Below are 16,461 nucleotides of genomic sequence, written 5' to 3'. Positions count from 1 at the left end.
AGTCTTTAGTTTGAGGTCACTTAAATAGTAAAAGATGAAGTTCACAAAGTTCACTCCTCCCTAGTCTCATCCGCTTTCAAAACATCAAGATAATGCTCAGCTTGAGGCTTCTTAACACGGTCTCACTAAGCAGTGGGTGGCATGAAGGTGCTTACATCAATCTTTTAAGCTGTCTGTGGATCCATGAGATATTGTAGAGAAAACAAAACCGTCACATCTATTCAGCAGAGGTTGAGCTATGCTGACTTATATTCACTGGACTGCTCACTAGTAACAGATGAAATCAGCAGGTTATTTTTAAAAACTGGACACTTTCCTCCAGACTTCCAGAGAACATTATAAAACTGTGCTAACAGACTGAGCTCAGAGGAGGTCCTCTCTTACCATCCTTGTTATTGTTAAGCCTGTATACTGGGTGTCAGCGTGGTGCTATATTTATTGGCAAAATAAACAAGTTAAAAAATTTCAAAACCCCTGGAATCAAAATACTGTGCTTTTAAATACATTTGTGCTTTGGAATCAACACAGAGGCTTTTCATTCCCAGGACAAAAAAAGTCATTGTTTTAACACCCTAACTCTATTAATTAATTTAGCATTTAATTTACATTTCTTTTTGTCTGGCAGTTGCTGAATTTAAAGACGCTGAGTTCAAGCCTCTACAAACATCCTATAAAACATCCTGTTGTTCTTTTTGTAGAAATCCAAGTTGTTAAAAACCCCTAAATCCCCCCAAACAGAGAACAATAATGGTAATGGCCCGTTTACTTCACAGACCTGCACTAAAACACACCCGGCATTAGCTTAACAAATGAAGGCAGCAAGGACAATTTCCATGTGAATCACATTCACATGTTAAATAAAAAGTGACACATTTGCTCAACAGGATGCAGTTACAGTACTGTGACCAATCAGATTTGATTCATGTTAAATTAGTCTGGCTGGTCAGGCTCCAGACGCTAATTAGAAGCCATTTATGCAGATGTTAGGTGGTGTATCAGAGGAAAAAATGTAATTGTAAACTAACCTCTCCACAGACCTGCCAATTCAGCTTCACTGAAAGTGAATTTAAATGCGAGTGACTCACCTCGCCTGCTATTTGAGGGAATAAATAATTTCCTTAGAAATGTATGATAATGTTTCTAAAGTGAAAAAAAACCCAGCAGCTTTTTGCAGACTGAGATGTTTCAAGCTGACTTCAGGAGAAGGTCATCTGTCCAGGATAAAACTATTCACTAATTCTGTGTTACAATATTTATTTAATTGAAAAGGTCTGAATGCGGTTAAGCTCAAAGGTCACGATTTGCAAACTGTACCACATATCGACCTAAACGTCTACAGTGAAAAGGTTTTACACTAAGCTTTCTCTAAAATGTGAAAAGCGAATGAATAAAAGTAACACTAATGAGCAGAGTTAGATTAAAAAACTGATAGCATTGCCATGGTAACAAAATCCAACAACAAGTACATGTAAAGCTCACAGATTAAAATGATGTATATATATATATATACACATATATATGTATCACTTGTTTATTTAGTAAAAGCCTATTTTAAGCAACAATTTACAACACTGGTCTCAAAGCACTTTATTGTAATATAAGAACTCTACAATATTACAATGCCAGCTCGCAGAAAGGTAGGAGACTGTGTAACATGTTAATAAAAACAGAATGCAAATCTCCTAAACCCAGGTTTTTATTCATAATAGAACATGGAAAACATGTCAAATGTTTAAACACGGTCATTTTACAATTTCATGAAAAATGTTGGATCATTTTGAAATTGATGACAAAATCAATGTTTGGGTCAGGACAGCAAAAGGCTGGAAAAGTAAGTGGTACTAAACAGAAACAGCTGACTGAACATTTTGCAGCGTGCAGGTCAGCAGGTCAGTAACATGATCGGGTGTAAAAAGGTTATCTTAGTGAGGCGGTGTTTCTCAGAAGTAAAGATGGGCAGAGGTTCACCAATCTGCAAAAATCTACCGTCGCAGAATAATGTTCCTAAACTTGCAAAGACTTTGAATATGTCATCATTAACAGTGCATAATATCAACAAATGATTCAGAGAATCTGGAAAAACCCAGAGCTGAAAATCAATATAGCTATCCAAAAATGCAGGTTAAACCTCCATCATGAGAACCACATGTGAACATGTGAATACTGCCATGTTCACTGAATCAAAGCTTTTTTTAAAAGTGGACTGAGACAAAGTGGAAAACTGTTCTGTGGTCAGATGAATCAACTATTAGCAAGCACATTGTCATCAGTGGGGAGGAAGAGTCTCCTTTCAACAGGAAGTGATCTCCAGCAGGCTCAGTTTAGGGCAGCCTGGTGGCCCTATCAAGAGTGAAAGGAGGGGAGCTCCTTAAAGTAAGACCAAAAGTTACACATTTAAATCACGCAAGGATCTCCTCCCAAACCTGGATCAGTGAACTTCTGGACAGTCTGTGGTGCTATTTGGTTGCATCAGATGTACAGATACCTAACATCCCAGAGGTTCTCAACTGGATTTAGGTCTGGGGAAGGCGAGAGCCAGTCAACGGCATCAGCACCTTTATCCGTGATCTGCATACTCTGACCACATAGACAGGGCACAGTTCTGCACCAGCATAACGTCTGGACCTGGAACGCAACTGCACCTGCCTGGAAAGCACTTTGGCTCAACTTCTGTTGTTGTAAAATTTGCTGTATAAAAAAAAGTGACTCAACTTGATAATGACTGATGGCACTGCTAGCAAAGATATTTTACAATTTTGTTTAGTTTTCCTATGCTATTATCAGCCCATTTGGGCATTTTAACAAGTAGACCAAATATTTGGTTCTATAAGAAAGAGTCCATCTTTAACTTTGAACTTTCTTCCAATCCCCTCACAATTTAAATATGTTTGAGGAGGTTCGAAGCAATCAGCGACGACCACTTTACCACTCAGATTTTTGGCCCATTTATTTGCAAAGACCTGTGAATCTTTGATTAAACAGCTTAAATAAAATGTGCCAATGTTTAATGATACACTTTGTAATTTTTTTAATAGAAATATGTTTAAGTGATTTTCAAGTCTGTCTAAGAGGGAAGCTTAGGGGTTAATAAGTGATTCCTTTATATGTTTTTAGCTCTATCTAAACCATCGACAAATATCTTGTTGCTACAGACCGTGTCTGAGCTTGATCCTCAGACAACCTGTAAAGGCTGAAAATCCTAAATGGAAGGACTTTCTTTAAGCTGGTAGTGCTGATGACAGATAAGAACTCAAAATGCATTCTTCCTGCTCTTAAATAAACACTAAGAAGTATACTTAGTGAGAGCTGGTATTGTCTGTACATGTTTAAGATTCTGAGCTGAGTGCACTGCTACTTTGTATTACTGTTTATTTTATGCAGAAACCAAAGTGCATAAATAACATGTTGTGATTGAGGTTTTTTTACAGGGAGATGTGTACCAAACAATTTCTTGGATTGAACTAGCTTCAGGACATTACTGCTCTCAGCCAAGAAGCACTTTCAAAAAATAAACCCACATAAAACAGCAAATTGTTGTTTGCACATGTTGATTTTAGTGCACAGAAGGAAAGCGTTCCCTAAATTTTCCAAACTACCCACAGTTATTTCAGTAAGATTGATCACCTTAATTAAGGACCTATGTTACAATAGGGTCTCCATATGCACAGTTTTTCTCAATACCCAGGTTGAACCAGTTGCCTTTTCCTCCTTTAAATGCACTGGTGACAATTCTCGCCCAGCCGTGTTCTCCCTAAAAGGAAGAAAACAAAACAGTACTATTTACTCTGACTGCAAGTCTGAGAAATTAAAAAGTCTTAAAAAAAACAAACAAACATTTTCTGCTTCAGCTCAGCCAAAACAAAATTAATAAGAACTTGTGAATTTAGTTTACAGAGCTCATTAAGCTCGGAGTAAGCACAGGCTGTCGTGAAATACCAACCCAGAACTCTCCCCAGGAGTTCCTGACGATCCAGTACTCGATCCCATCTTCGCCCACGCCCCACCCAGCCACAGACACGATGTGATTTGGCAGAGAGAGAAGGTGAAACTCGGAGAAAATCCCTCCGGAGTATCGCTCCAGGCCTTCAGTCGCCATCAATGCACAGCTGAAAGACAAGAATTCATGCCTTTTATGTTGCCATTTTCTTTCATTACTGAAATGTAATGCTAAATCTTAGATGGAACAGTTACGTGGGCTCAAATTACGGTCATTTTTAGCTATGCGTCGGCTTTTAAAGCGGGCTCAAAATTTGTACTTGCATCTTAAGTGTGTATTATGCATTGTGAGAACTTTAAGTGCAAAGTTTTGCTCGCAGTCTTCTGCTTTGAATCTGCAGTCAGATGTTAATAAATACAATTTTTCTCGATGGACCTTTGTGCAACTTTCCTTGCATAGATATTATTACATCCTTTGACACATTAAAAGTGACACATTGTGCTTATTTTCAGCTCCATATTTTTCCTTGTTGCAGCTCCTCAGGTCATGCACTGTTTGAAACAAACACTTTTTGTGACCTATGAGTTTTGGATTTTTGTTTTAATTTCATTTCATTTGTTGTCATCTTGACCTTCAGCTCTTCTTGGATTTTTGAATTTTGGCTCCTGTCTGGATTTCACTGCTTTTCTAGTTTTGACTCTCGTGTGTGAGTTTTTGGGTTCTTGTTTTGACTTTTTTTTGATACTACTGTATTTCAGTTCTTCCCCTGATTTTATTCTTATTCTGCCTTCCTCTAGTTTTATTTATATGCTGTGCTTTCTGTGTATCCCTGACTTCGTGTTTATTGGCTATCATTCATGTCTGGTTGTTCGTTGTCTTCGATTACTTCCTGTTTTCCTGTGAAATCTAGTTTTCTGTGGTGTATAGTTTTACTTCATGCCTTTTCTCTCCTTTGTGATGGTCTAATCTACTCCGGTTACTTTCACCTGCAGTTGATTGGGCTTTATTTACTAATACGTGTTTGGGAACGTTCTCAGCCTGTGCAAAAAATCAAGAGCGTATGTAAAATTACAGCTGGATTAGTAAAACATGCACACTGACATATTTTGTTGTTAACACCATGCATTCATTTTCAAATATAAATATATATATATATTTGCGTGTGGGTGGATGCATGTGCATATTTATGTATACATATATTTACATTAATGTATATTTGCATATATAAAATTTAACTTGTCTTCTTCTTCTTTTAGCTATTGATTTTTAACTTAAGTTTAAGTTATTCACTAAAATTTGAATCACACTGTATCTAATTTTGACATTACACATGAGCCTTAGTTTAACTGATTTATAATTTCCTTCTTTGTTTTCTTATGGTTTCTGGAAAGCACTTTGTATCACTGGTTTTGAAAAGTGCTCAACTTAATTGTTACTATATGAATTATTTGCTCTCATTTGTCTGTACAAAGAAACATGTTTACCTCCAGGTGAAGCAGAGAAAGTGTTGGTGATGTCAGAGCGTATCCTGCACCACTAAAGCAAGAAAGCAGGAAAAAGCCTGAAGTAAAAGTGTCTGAGTAGTTAGAAACGGCACAGCTTTCCAAAATGTTTCCACCAGAGTTATGACAGTATAAAAAAATGCGAGGACTGTCCAAAATAACGGAAGTTGAGAATATCATCCATATTCTCCAGAATTCTCTGGAATATGTGGGACAGTGCCAAGAAATTAGACTCTATCTTGGGGCTTACTGTGTTTAACCGTATATAATAATAAGTAATTATTTAAATAACTAAATAATGACAGCAAAAATTGTAGTATTCAATTCAAATTATAGACATGTGTTACATTTTATAAGACAGCCAGGCCTTCATCACTTATTCATTTGCTTGGTCAGAGGGACTTTTAAATTTGCTCACGGAGTACGAACAAATTCAGGCCCTAAAATATTCATGACTAGCGTGCACACACTTTACACACTGTGTGTGAATAAGGCACAATGTTTCCTCCTGCGTGCTGCACACACCTGTGTGCTATTGTTCAGTTATTTTCTGTGTGTATATATAGACACTTAATGGTCACTTAATTAGGTACACTTTGCGAGTGCTGGCTTGGATCCCCTTTTGCCTTCAGGACTGCTTTAATTCTTTGAGGCACAGATTCAACAGCATTTCTCAGTGATTTTGGTTCATATTGACGTAATAGCATCACACTGTTACTGCAGATTTGTTGGCTCCACATTCACTGCATAATTTCTTCTGGGATTAATAAAGTATTCTGATTCTGATGATGTGACTCTCTCTTTCCACCACATCCCAAAGGTGCTCTTTTGCAATGAGATCTGATGACTGTGGAGGTCATTTGAAAACAGTGAACTCATCGTCACGTTCAAGAAACCAGTTTGAGATGATTTCAGCTTTGTGACATGGCGTGTTATCCTGCTGGACACAGTCATCTTCAGTGTTTCTAAATACCACAGCCTTCAGCACGTCATCTTGACCATGTCAGTGTGCCTAAATGGATTGAGCGGCTGCCATGGGATTGGCTGATTAGATATTGGTGCCAAAAGCAATCCTACTGTTGAATCCTCAGTTGATCTGTATATTCTAGTTTTTAAAATTTTTGCTTCAGTTTGACTTTTTTCCCCATGTTCCAACATGTCCTGTGCCTTTGGGTTGTCTCCATATCACCACTCACAACACTAATAAGCACATTCATAATTTTAACAGTATATGCATGACATAAAATAAAGAAAAGCATAATAAGTCTCCTTTAATTAACTTGAAATTCTCTTGCAATGTTTTCACAATTTTTCCAGCCCCTGTAGTTTAATCATTTGAGCCTTTTCATCATACGTAGATCCACCTGCGCCTGTGAGTATCAATCACCCTGCTGTCTTAATGGACAGGCGCTCAGTCTGGATGACCATTTAGCAAACGCACCTTGTTGCTGTCACCTTATTTAAATACAGTATAGATGCTACTCAGTGCTTTTAATATGAGCAGTCTGCCTCTTGGATCACAGTTGTAAGCCAGTGCTTTTAATGTGAAATTAATTTAACAGCGTTAAGCAAGTACTGTTTGTTCTGAGGCACTTGTTCTGGCTCCTGGAAACTTTGCGAGGCGTTGCTTACCCCGCTGCTCACTCACACCCCCACAGTTAGTTAAGTTATTCTGTTAAGACACAGGGTACTATTTGGATGGGGAGCACAGTTCGTTAGGTGTTAGCAGCAGTCGGCAGAGATGCTCAGACCTCTCTCTCTCCAGTCATAGCCGCCAGCACATTCAGGGGAGACATAATCTCTCCAAATTATGCCTCAAGATCTCCTCCCAGTCCTGCTGTGACACCTGAACCAGAAGACATCATAGCTAGATTTCCATGTTAGATTATTTGATGACTCTAAACTGGAGTTAGGTGTGGATGTGATACTGATTAAGTGCTTAAATATCATTAAACCATTAAGTCCTGTACGTCTATATGAATGGGTAAATTGGTAAAAGACCTGTATAAATCCATTTACATATTAACTTGTTACTGTAACCATTTTGCTGGTTAATAAATACCTTTACTGAACTCCACACTCTTTGCCTTAGCTGAGCAGGGACGTGACAGTGATATACACCTACATGCCCAAAATCTTGTTTTAATTTTATTAAGGCTCTTAGGTATCAACTATTTGAAAAAAAGCTGAATAATTCTTATCTGCAGATATTACAACAGCACAATGGAAACTCTTAAAGACCCTGTTAATACTGCATGAATTAATTTAAAGATAATATAAAGCTGTCAGAGCCAAACCTTCACTAAAAGACTAACAGCTAATGTAAGATGTAAACTCTAAAGGGACACAAAACGCTCAGCTGAGTTTATCAAAGTGGATTCAAGGTGAAATGTAATATAGGTCTGATTTTTTTCAATCCTTAAGGGCATTCAATTTGACTTTAAGATTTCTCTGAGTGGAAAAAAAAATGACACTCGATGCTGTTATCTTTCTCCAAGGTTTTAAGAATCATTAAAGATTCATTCACTGAAAAAAAAAACTTCCCTAAGAGAACAGCTTCTCAGTGAAAATCCCAGGCAGTGTATTGTTGAGAGTAGAAAGATATTTTGCTGCTATTATTTGCTGCTATTTTTTATAATCATCATTACCATTTCATTCTTAATAGTGATATTGCATTCAGATGTTCAAACATACTGGTATCATATTAGCCTTTATTACAGGTTCAGTGAGAACCACTTTAAACTGTGGAGTTGAATCTATAACCCGAAATGCTTTTGAATCTATAATCTTAAAATGTTTATAGGCAGATTACATTGCATTATTTGAAAGGCTTACCTCTGAATATAATCTGGGCCTAAAGGTCTTGACAGGAAACTGCAGGTTTGCAGAGTATGCTTTGCAGGAAATGAAACCGAAAGCAGAGTCTCAGGAGACTCTCACTAGTTTATTCTCTATTATCTTTTATTCATTTATATCTTTGGATTAAGCTTTTAGTAGAGGTTCTTGATTAAAATATTTATTCAACATATTACATATATAGTTCCAGTTAGGTTATTACATGTAAGGATGAGCCTCTGTTCTGGTGAAAGGTCAGAAGTGCAACGGGTGAGATGAGAGAGCATTTAAGGACGAGACACACACACACACGCAGTAGTTAGAGTCATTTATAGGTAAGAGTTTAAACATATTTTTGCTTGTGGCTGCAAAATTGTGCCTGCATGAGTGACAGTTTGTGCAGAACGTGGGCCTGATGTTCCAGAAGTTAAGCCGGGCAGGATGGTGACAGGAAGCACCTGGCTTCGAGGCGAAGAGAATGTTCTTTTAAACTATGTTAAAAGTCATTGTGGTTTTGATTTGACGTATGCATGTATTCTGTTTATCTGACGCAACAGGGGGCCTGATGTATAAATGCATTGCTGTGTCATTGCTGGGCGGAGATCTGATGCTGTCTGCATGGTAAATGGTAAATGGCCTGTATTTATATAGCGCTTTACTAGTCCCTAAGGACCCCAAAGCGCTTTACATATCCAGTCATTCACCCATTCACGCACACATTCACACACTGGTGATGGCAAGCTACGTTGTAGCCACAGCCACCCTGGGGCGCACTGACAGAGGCGAGGCTGCCAGACACTCCCCCACGCTGCGTGTGTTCATTGAAAACTATCGTCTGACTCCACCCAGCCGGACCAGTGTTGTTATTTGGATTTCCAGTATATCTCTCCTTAACTTCTGAATCTTAACAGTATCCTCCCTCACACAGGAGAAGTAGGTGGATGAAAAGTGAGAAATGACTTCGAGGATGACTTACTCTACCTGATGGGTCCGCCGGTGAAAATTTCAGCTTTCATCTCGTCTCTCCCAGAAACTTCTCCGTAGTCTCCGACTTTCCACACGGTGTAGTTCTTCACAACAGCGCACGACTCAAAGAAGGAGCATGTGCCGCACTGGTTAAACAGCTCGCACTCTACAACAAATGAAGAAGATGATTTAAAGTTCAGTGAGCGCTCAGTTTGCTCCTGATTCAACTGCTTGTTAATGCTACTGTCTAATCAGCCAGTCACATAGCAGCAACTCAATGCATTTAGGCGTGTAGACATGGTCAAAATGACCTGCTAAAAGCCGAACTGAGCGTTAGAAAGGTGATTTAAGTGACTCTGAATGTGGCGTGGCTGTCGATGCCAGACTGCTGATCTCTAATTTTACTAAGTTGAGAATTATGTCAGTTACATTTTTCCTCAAAACAGTGAACATGCCAAGACTTATGATGTTAAAACTAGTGATTTAAAATATGCCAGGACTTCACTAGAATTACATCTCAAAACTGGACAGATAACTACTCTAAAGGGCCAGAATTGTGGACACCAAGCTGTTGCATTCATATATGAAAGCAGAATATCTCCTTACAATAATCTGCTGCTTTAATCGCCTCCACTCTCTCTCTCCATATTTTGGAGTCTGGTTGTAGAGATTTTTGTTCCTGTTCAGCTACAAGAGCATCAGTAAGATCGGCCACGCACAGTATGCTGGCAGTAAGAATTGGCTCCCAGTCCGTATTACAGTGAAGAGCCCATCTCGCTTTCTTCATCACTGATTGCTTTCTCTCTTTGTCACTTCTCGTCTTCCCGACCGAGTTCACCTGATCCCCGGCATGTGGCAGCAGTTCCAGAAAGCTTCTTTTTCACAGGAACTTTACTTATCCTCATCGCTTTATGATGGAAAACTGAAACTAACATCACTTGTTGAGATGTAATCTTGTTTTTGCCGTTTCGCAGCGCTGTTTAAAATCTCTATTACAATACCGCCACTAAAAAAATAGTGCACTGAAACTGTATACTGTAGTGCACTGTGGCCCGTCTATCTGTTATCATAAGGGGTCATTAGATTTTGAGCTAATGCGATTTTCTTTAAGAGTTACTGCTGGTGAGCATAACGCCTCCGAGACGTCTCTCCATGCAGTGGCTGCTCAAGCTGCAGGACTTACTACCAGAATCACATATGTGACTTTAGTTATGTCTAACTATAGTATTACAGAGAATGGTCGCAATACCATGGCAGCAATACTCTAAGTAGCTCAATATTTTAAGATGAGCTTTTAACACAATGAGGCTGCCGTTTTAAAAACATTTGTATATCATATCATAATTGCAGTGTAAAGTAGAATGTGTACAAATACGTGTTTTGGCGAGAAGTAATCCTAAATATGTCCTGTGTGTACAATGCACAAAAATAGGTACTGAGGTTTCCAAACCCTCAAACGTAGGGATGATGTTCTGCTGTGCATTAAGACATAACTGTGAATACTGCTACATAATTATGTGCTGGGTAACACATCTATGCGGTGTCCAAAATGTACCAGCGGTTTGGGGGGGATGGTACCAGTTTAATGGGTTCATTAATTCTCTGTGTTCCTGAATAAATGCCCAGCATGCCAGTCAACCTTTTCCTCTGAACCGTTTAATTAAGAGGCTTCATCTCTGAGCGCCGTGCAGTCGGGTCAGGACAAGCATTTCTTCACAGGCACCGGTGTAGCACCATTGTGCTCGAACAACAAAGAGAGAGTGAGATCATTTCAACAGGCCCTTTAAGTACACAGAGGTGGGTCGAAGCTTTGCACTTTTTAATTTGCCTTTTTTTTCCCCCCAGTATTTTTGAACCCTCATAATGTCAAGAATAAAGGCAATTTCAGGGCTGACACCCCCCAAAGCAAATACTTAAGCTCTGTTATAAACTGCAACCAAATCAATTTTACACCCAATCCAAACGATCCGAACCATCAATATCATGATATATGTCACAGTCACAACAGCAAAGCTCCATCAACTGTTTTCTGGAGAAAACTACCAAAGCTGAATTCTGGATAAACTTTCAAAGTCACACTTACAAATCAACATGTGGGATATTTTGTGTCAGTCAGGTAAGCTGGCATGGTCACAGAGAAAAGAATTTACATTACTCAAGTACTTGCTTTATTCTGTGTGATGAGTCTCTTATCAACTGCTTCATATTTTGCAGAGCCACCTGTGAGCTAATTTTAGCCCAGCGATGGTGATGAGGCTAGTTGCTGGAGCTCAGAAAGGTTTTCTGCTGGTTTTGCGGTGCAGTATTGAGCTTCTACTTTCTCCATTTCCTCCTGCCTCCTGTTGCTCTGTCTCTGCAGTCACGTTAGCATCACTCTTTACGTCTCAGAGATCATTATTGTCTTTTGTTACTTTCAGCTTAACCTTGAAGTTTATTTTAGTTGTTTTAGTTTTACTTCCTGTTCCTTTGTGATTGTCTGCTCTGCCCTCATCACCTTCACCTGTGTCTAGTCACCACTCATCCCTCTGTGCATGCTGTCAACCCCCTCCTTTGTCAGCACTTCTTCAGTCTGTAGGTTTCTTTTTGTTTTTACAATAGCTTAACAAAGGCTGAGTTATTTATTCACCTGCTTCTGCATCATGAATTTGGAAGCTCCTTTCTAATGTGTTCCTGACAACAGAGAGCTTTTAAATTGGCTAAAGCCGTCACTCAATGGGGAATTTAACACGTTTGTTCCCGGTTGTGTGGTGGAGAACATTTTATTACTGTCAACTAGCTATGCAAAAAATTCAAGAGACTCATAATATACAGTAGGCTACAGACCAACATCATGAGGGTTTTTTTGAGGTGGGTTTGGAACCTACGCTCAATCTGCAGATTTTAGATATCACCCTGGGTCAACACACCTGAATCAAATGGGTAGTTCATTACCAGGTTTCTGGAGAACTTCAAGACATGTTGAGGAAGTAATTTAGCAATCTAAATCAGCTGTGTTGGATCAAGAACACATCTAAAACCTGCAGGACACCGGCCCTCGAGGCCTGGAGTTTGACACCTGTGCTCTACAGCACTCTAGATGTGCAGTGATTGGCACTGGGTCCTGAGTTTGACTCCACGAGCCATCTAGGGCAGGGGTGTCCAACTCCAGTCCTTAAGAGCTACTGTCTTGCAGCTTTTAGACGCATCCTTGTTCTAACACACCTGAATCAAATGAATGGCTTGTTATCAACTTGATGGCATGCTGAGGAGGTAATCCAACCGTCTGATTTAGCTGTGTTGGAGTAGGGATGCATCTAAAAGCTGCAGGACAGTAGCTCTCGAGGACTGGAGTTGTACACCCCTGATCTACGGCCTTTCTGTGTGGCGTGAGTTCTCTTGGGGTACTCTGTCTTCCTCCCACAGTCCTAAGATGTGCTCGTTAGAGTTTGTCACTGTCTGCCTTACCAGACGGGCAATCAGTCCATGGCTGCATTAGGCTCTAGCCCCACCCCACAACCCTGAATTTAATAAGTTGATCAGATCCAGCTGACATTGGGTGAAAGGTGGGTTATGACCTGGTTAGACTGCCAGTCTATCACAGCGTAACACAGAGAGACAAGAAACTGCAGCCTGACACACCTAAAGTGTAATTTACAATCATAAATTAACCTAAGACCCCAGCAGTTAATAGAGTAATAGATTACTTTTTAATGCCACTAATCTTAGGTAACATTATCCAATACTGATTGGAGCAAATCAATAAAAGAAAATATGGCCTTTGATGAAAAAAACAAACGAACGAAATATAACTCAGTATTTCTTTACTTTGGTTTTTGGCTTGGTAGTTGTTGCAGGTTTCATCAGGAATGCCTCTTTCGTGCGCGTAGGCGTAGACTCTCAGGTGATCGCCTCCGTAACAGGAACCTGCCCTCCCGCAGTCTATCACGTTCTGCACGGACAGGTACGCCGACGGCCACGCTCCTCCACGCTTGACGTTGATGCGGTCTTAGACAAAAAGAACGACACACATTAGCAGAAGCCGGTAGATGCTTCTCCACATACCACTAAATTTAGTTATTTTCATTTCACATGACAATATGCCCTCTAGCCGTATCTCTATTATAATTTTCCTCCATCCCGCTGTTGTCATGGTTACCAGCTAGTGCACTGGTGGCTCCCATGGCCCAGCAGGAGCCACAGTACTGGGGGATGTGTTGGTTCCTCGTGACGCTCACATAATTCTTCCCATCGATGTTCCTCCAGTCCCATGACGGAGGAAGCTTCAACACCTCTACATGCGGCCGGGCCTGCGTCCTAAACAAAGGGGAGTGATGAGCAGCTGTAATTATTGTTATTAAAGCGAGCACAGATGTTTTCACTTGTCTGACTAATATCATCCCCTCTCGGGAGTGTGTGGGTAGTGTAACTGCTGTGACTGACTGGCATTTCCTGTGGGTGCTAATAGCCGGACAGGACATTTGCATGTCTGTGCGGTGATATCCGTCCCTGCTGAGCACCAAGTTCAGCAAGCATGTTATCTCACTTTAGATGATTTTGCACCAGTTGTCAAATTTTGTGCAATTACAGATAATCAGACGTGGCTTTTTATTAATTTAATGGGATTTTCTTGTTTTTTGACCAAAAACATGTTACTTTGTTGCCTCTGCACATCAAGAGATGAATTCGAACTCTCAATGATACTTCTCAGTTTGCGATGCTGTGGATTTTTTTTTAACAAGCCCTGCTGACTGTTTAATGGAGAACTTAATGGAAATGGGTATCCTACTGCTACTTTGTTCATTATAATAAAGCCTGTGGTGAAAAGTACTAAAGCACAGCTTTAAGGTGCAATTTTAACTGTTTATACTGGCAAAGGAAGTATTGTACATCTCCTATTACGTCTCAAATTAAACCTTGACATAATACTCTAGTAAAACATGAAATTGGTAAAGAGTAAACGTTCTATTCATTTTTGCTTGCACACTCACTAAACATTTCCTCCTCAGTCTTTTTTTGTGTGCTTCTGTTTTTTTAATAACTATGTGAAGTTAATCAAGTTACCATTTTTTCCATGTAACGACACACAAATTTGTTGTCACTTTATCTAATATAGATGAATGAAGCTCCACATTTATCAGCTACAGCAGTAAAGTAAATCTCTAAATGATGCAACAACATTGTAAGAAATGTGTCATAACATTTCCAATCAGAAGATTTAAATTCTTCTTCTTCCGCTGCTGTCTTTAGGAGTCAGCACAGCAGATCACCTGCCTCTGTCTCACCCTATGTGTAACACCCTCCCCTGTCGCACCAACCCTCTGTATGTCCTCTTTCACTACATCCATGAATCTTCTCTATGGTCTTCTTTTCCATCTGCCTGGCAGATCCTTTTTCAACATCCTTTAAACAATTCATCCCTCTTCTGAACACGTTCAAACCATCTCAGCCTTGTACTCATGCCTAATCCTGCCCATTCTGGTCACTCACAGTGAAACTCTTAACATCTTCTATTCCTCCACCTCCAGATATTTTGACAGTGACATGTGAAGCGTGTATGTATTTTAAATTAAAAATTAAACACATGCTATCTGTGTAGATTACAGGTCTCAGACTGATCATGTGAGGACCAAACAGGACTTAGTTACACTTTCCCATCTCCATCATTAGGTAACGATTGTTTCATAATCTTATAATAGTCACTATTCTTTGCATATGTGTGTATTCCCTTTTTCTGCTGTAACAACTCTTCAAACCTTTAGCCTTTGTTCACCTGCTGTTCTGCATATTTGTTTCCGCAGTGATGAATCCTTAGATCATCTTTTTGAGGTTTCTTGTGAGCGTATGTTGAGTTAACCAGACACTGGTGGCCCAGTTTTGATTTCTGTGTATTTTGGTAATAAAAATACACAGAAACTGGAACACAGGCCACCCCTGTTATGCTAATTTAAAATCCTCCCTTTTTATCCCCCACATTTAACTACAAATAGTTTTATATTTTCTAATTAGCTTTTTTTTTTTACTGGGTTCAGAGTGTTTGTTTCAGTGTTGCAGTCTTTATTATATGGAGTGTATTTGTTAGAAGAATAAATCCATAATAGGAACCACAACACTTTGTGGAAGCAGTCATTCAGACATCCCAGCTCTCCACACATTCACAGGCGCCTCATCAGGCAGGTTGTGCTGATAAATCCAACCAAATGAACAAAAACTACTGAAACATTTCCCCCAAAAAACTGTATTTAAAATGTTATGTTAGTTGTGAAATTTTTCCACAGTCTACTCCTATTTCTACTTCAGTGACTAAAGTGTGTGTTTTTTAACATATTCTTTTTAGTGTAGCTTAAAAGATAATATTGCTATATCTAAATATAAAAGCTTATTTTCAAGGAAAACCCTAGTACTGTACACGTAAAACAATACACGTCATTGGGAGAATACATATTTTTGAGATTGCACTAAAGTACTGAAGTACAGAAAACTATCCCGGAACTCACTTTGATACTCATGTTAATAAGTTTTTATTTAACTAATACGTTAACGTTATATTACTACACTAAGGCGAGTTATTACGATATTATTAAGAGACGCTGCAGCCAACTTTTAGGATAAGATAAGAAAGGCTGCCAGAGTCCTTATTTCTGAGCTAGTTTAGCTCCTCTCTGAGCTCACGTGAGTACCTGTGTGACCGCTGGAGGTCAAAATCTTCACCTACCTGACAAAGTCCGGCCTGTGGTCTCTGATGGGTTTATAACACGGTTCGTTGAGAAGCCTTGAGGCGCTGACTTGCTGTGAAAATGATGCTAAGCAAAACAGCAGACATGCAAAATTTGTAGCCGCCATGTTGGCCCCGCCCCTTTCCTCTGACGCAGTGACGCAATCACAGACAGCCCCCTGTCGGCTCGAGAGATTACTGTTCACTCCCCGTGAACACAATAGATGGAAGGATGTGGAGAATGTGGTCACTGAGACTATATATATATATATATATATATATATATATATATAACAGCTAAAATAAAAACAGTGTCAGTGGGCCCACATATTTTGGGGGTTGTGTCATTGTTGCATTTTAGAAGACATGTTTGTGTAACTGACTTTTAACTGTATGGTTATCAGTCAGTTCTTTTCTTAAGACATGTGACAACACACTGAAGCAGGCCTTTAAGTGGATCACTACCTAACAAAAATCACAAATGACTGCTCTCTTTTCAAGCAATAACAATAAAGCAACAAGCATTTCTG

At 39.4% G+C, this 16,461-nt stretch overlaps 1 protein-coding gene across 1 annotated transcript; it reads right to left on the bottom strand.

Annotated features, from left to right (window-relative positions):
* Nucleotides 1-1,678: 1,678 nt before the first annotated feature.
* On the bottom strand, nucleotides 1,679-16,067 carry LOC116313367 (cathepsin Z). Its single transcript, XM_031731036.2, has 6 exons — nucleotides 15,932-16,067; nucleotides 13,376-13,533; nucleotides 13,045-13,224; nucleotides 9,256-9,406; nucleotides 3,941-4,106; nucleotides 1,679-3,751 (listed from the first exon to the last, which is right to left on the bottom strand). Exons 1-6 carry the CDS (start codon nucleotides 16,057-16,059, stop codon nucleotides 3,638-3,640), a joined length of 897 nt encoding a protein of 298 aa, XP_031586896.1. The 5' UTR covers nucleotides 16,060-16,067; the 3' UTR covers nucleotides 1,679-3,637.
* Nucleotides 16,068-16,461: the final 394 nt, after the last annotated feature.

The sequence above is a fragment of the Oreochromis aureus genome, linkage group 18 (genome assembly GCF_013358895.1).
Source record: "Oreochromis aureus strain Israel breed Guangdong linkage group 18, ZZ_aureus, whole genome shotgun sequence".
NCBI lineage: Eukaryota > Metazoa > Chordata > Actinopteri > Cichliformes > Cichlidae > Oreochromis > Oreochromis aureus.
Note: the sequence above shows the minus strand (reverse complement) of the source record. Positions and strands in the feature narration are given on the sequence as shown.

Coding starts and splice junctions, on each gene's coding strand:
- LOC116313367 (XM_031731036.2), bottom strand. CDS start 16,059: ATGGCGGCTACAAATTTTGCATGTCTGCTGTTTTGCTTAGCATCATTT. Junction 13,534..15,931: donor CACAGGCCGGACTTTGTCAG/GTAGGTGAAGAT, acceptor CCCTTTGTTTAG/GACGCAGGCCCGGCCGCATG. Junction 3,752..3,940: donor ACTCCTGGGGAGAGTTCTGG/GTTGGTATTTCA, acceptor TCTTCCTTTTAG/GGAGAACACGGCTGGGCGAG.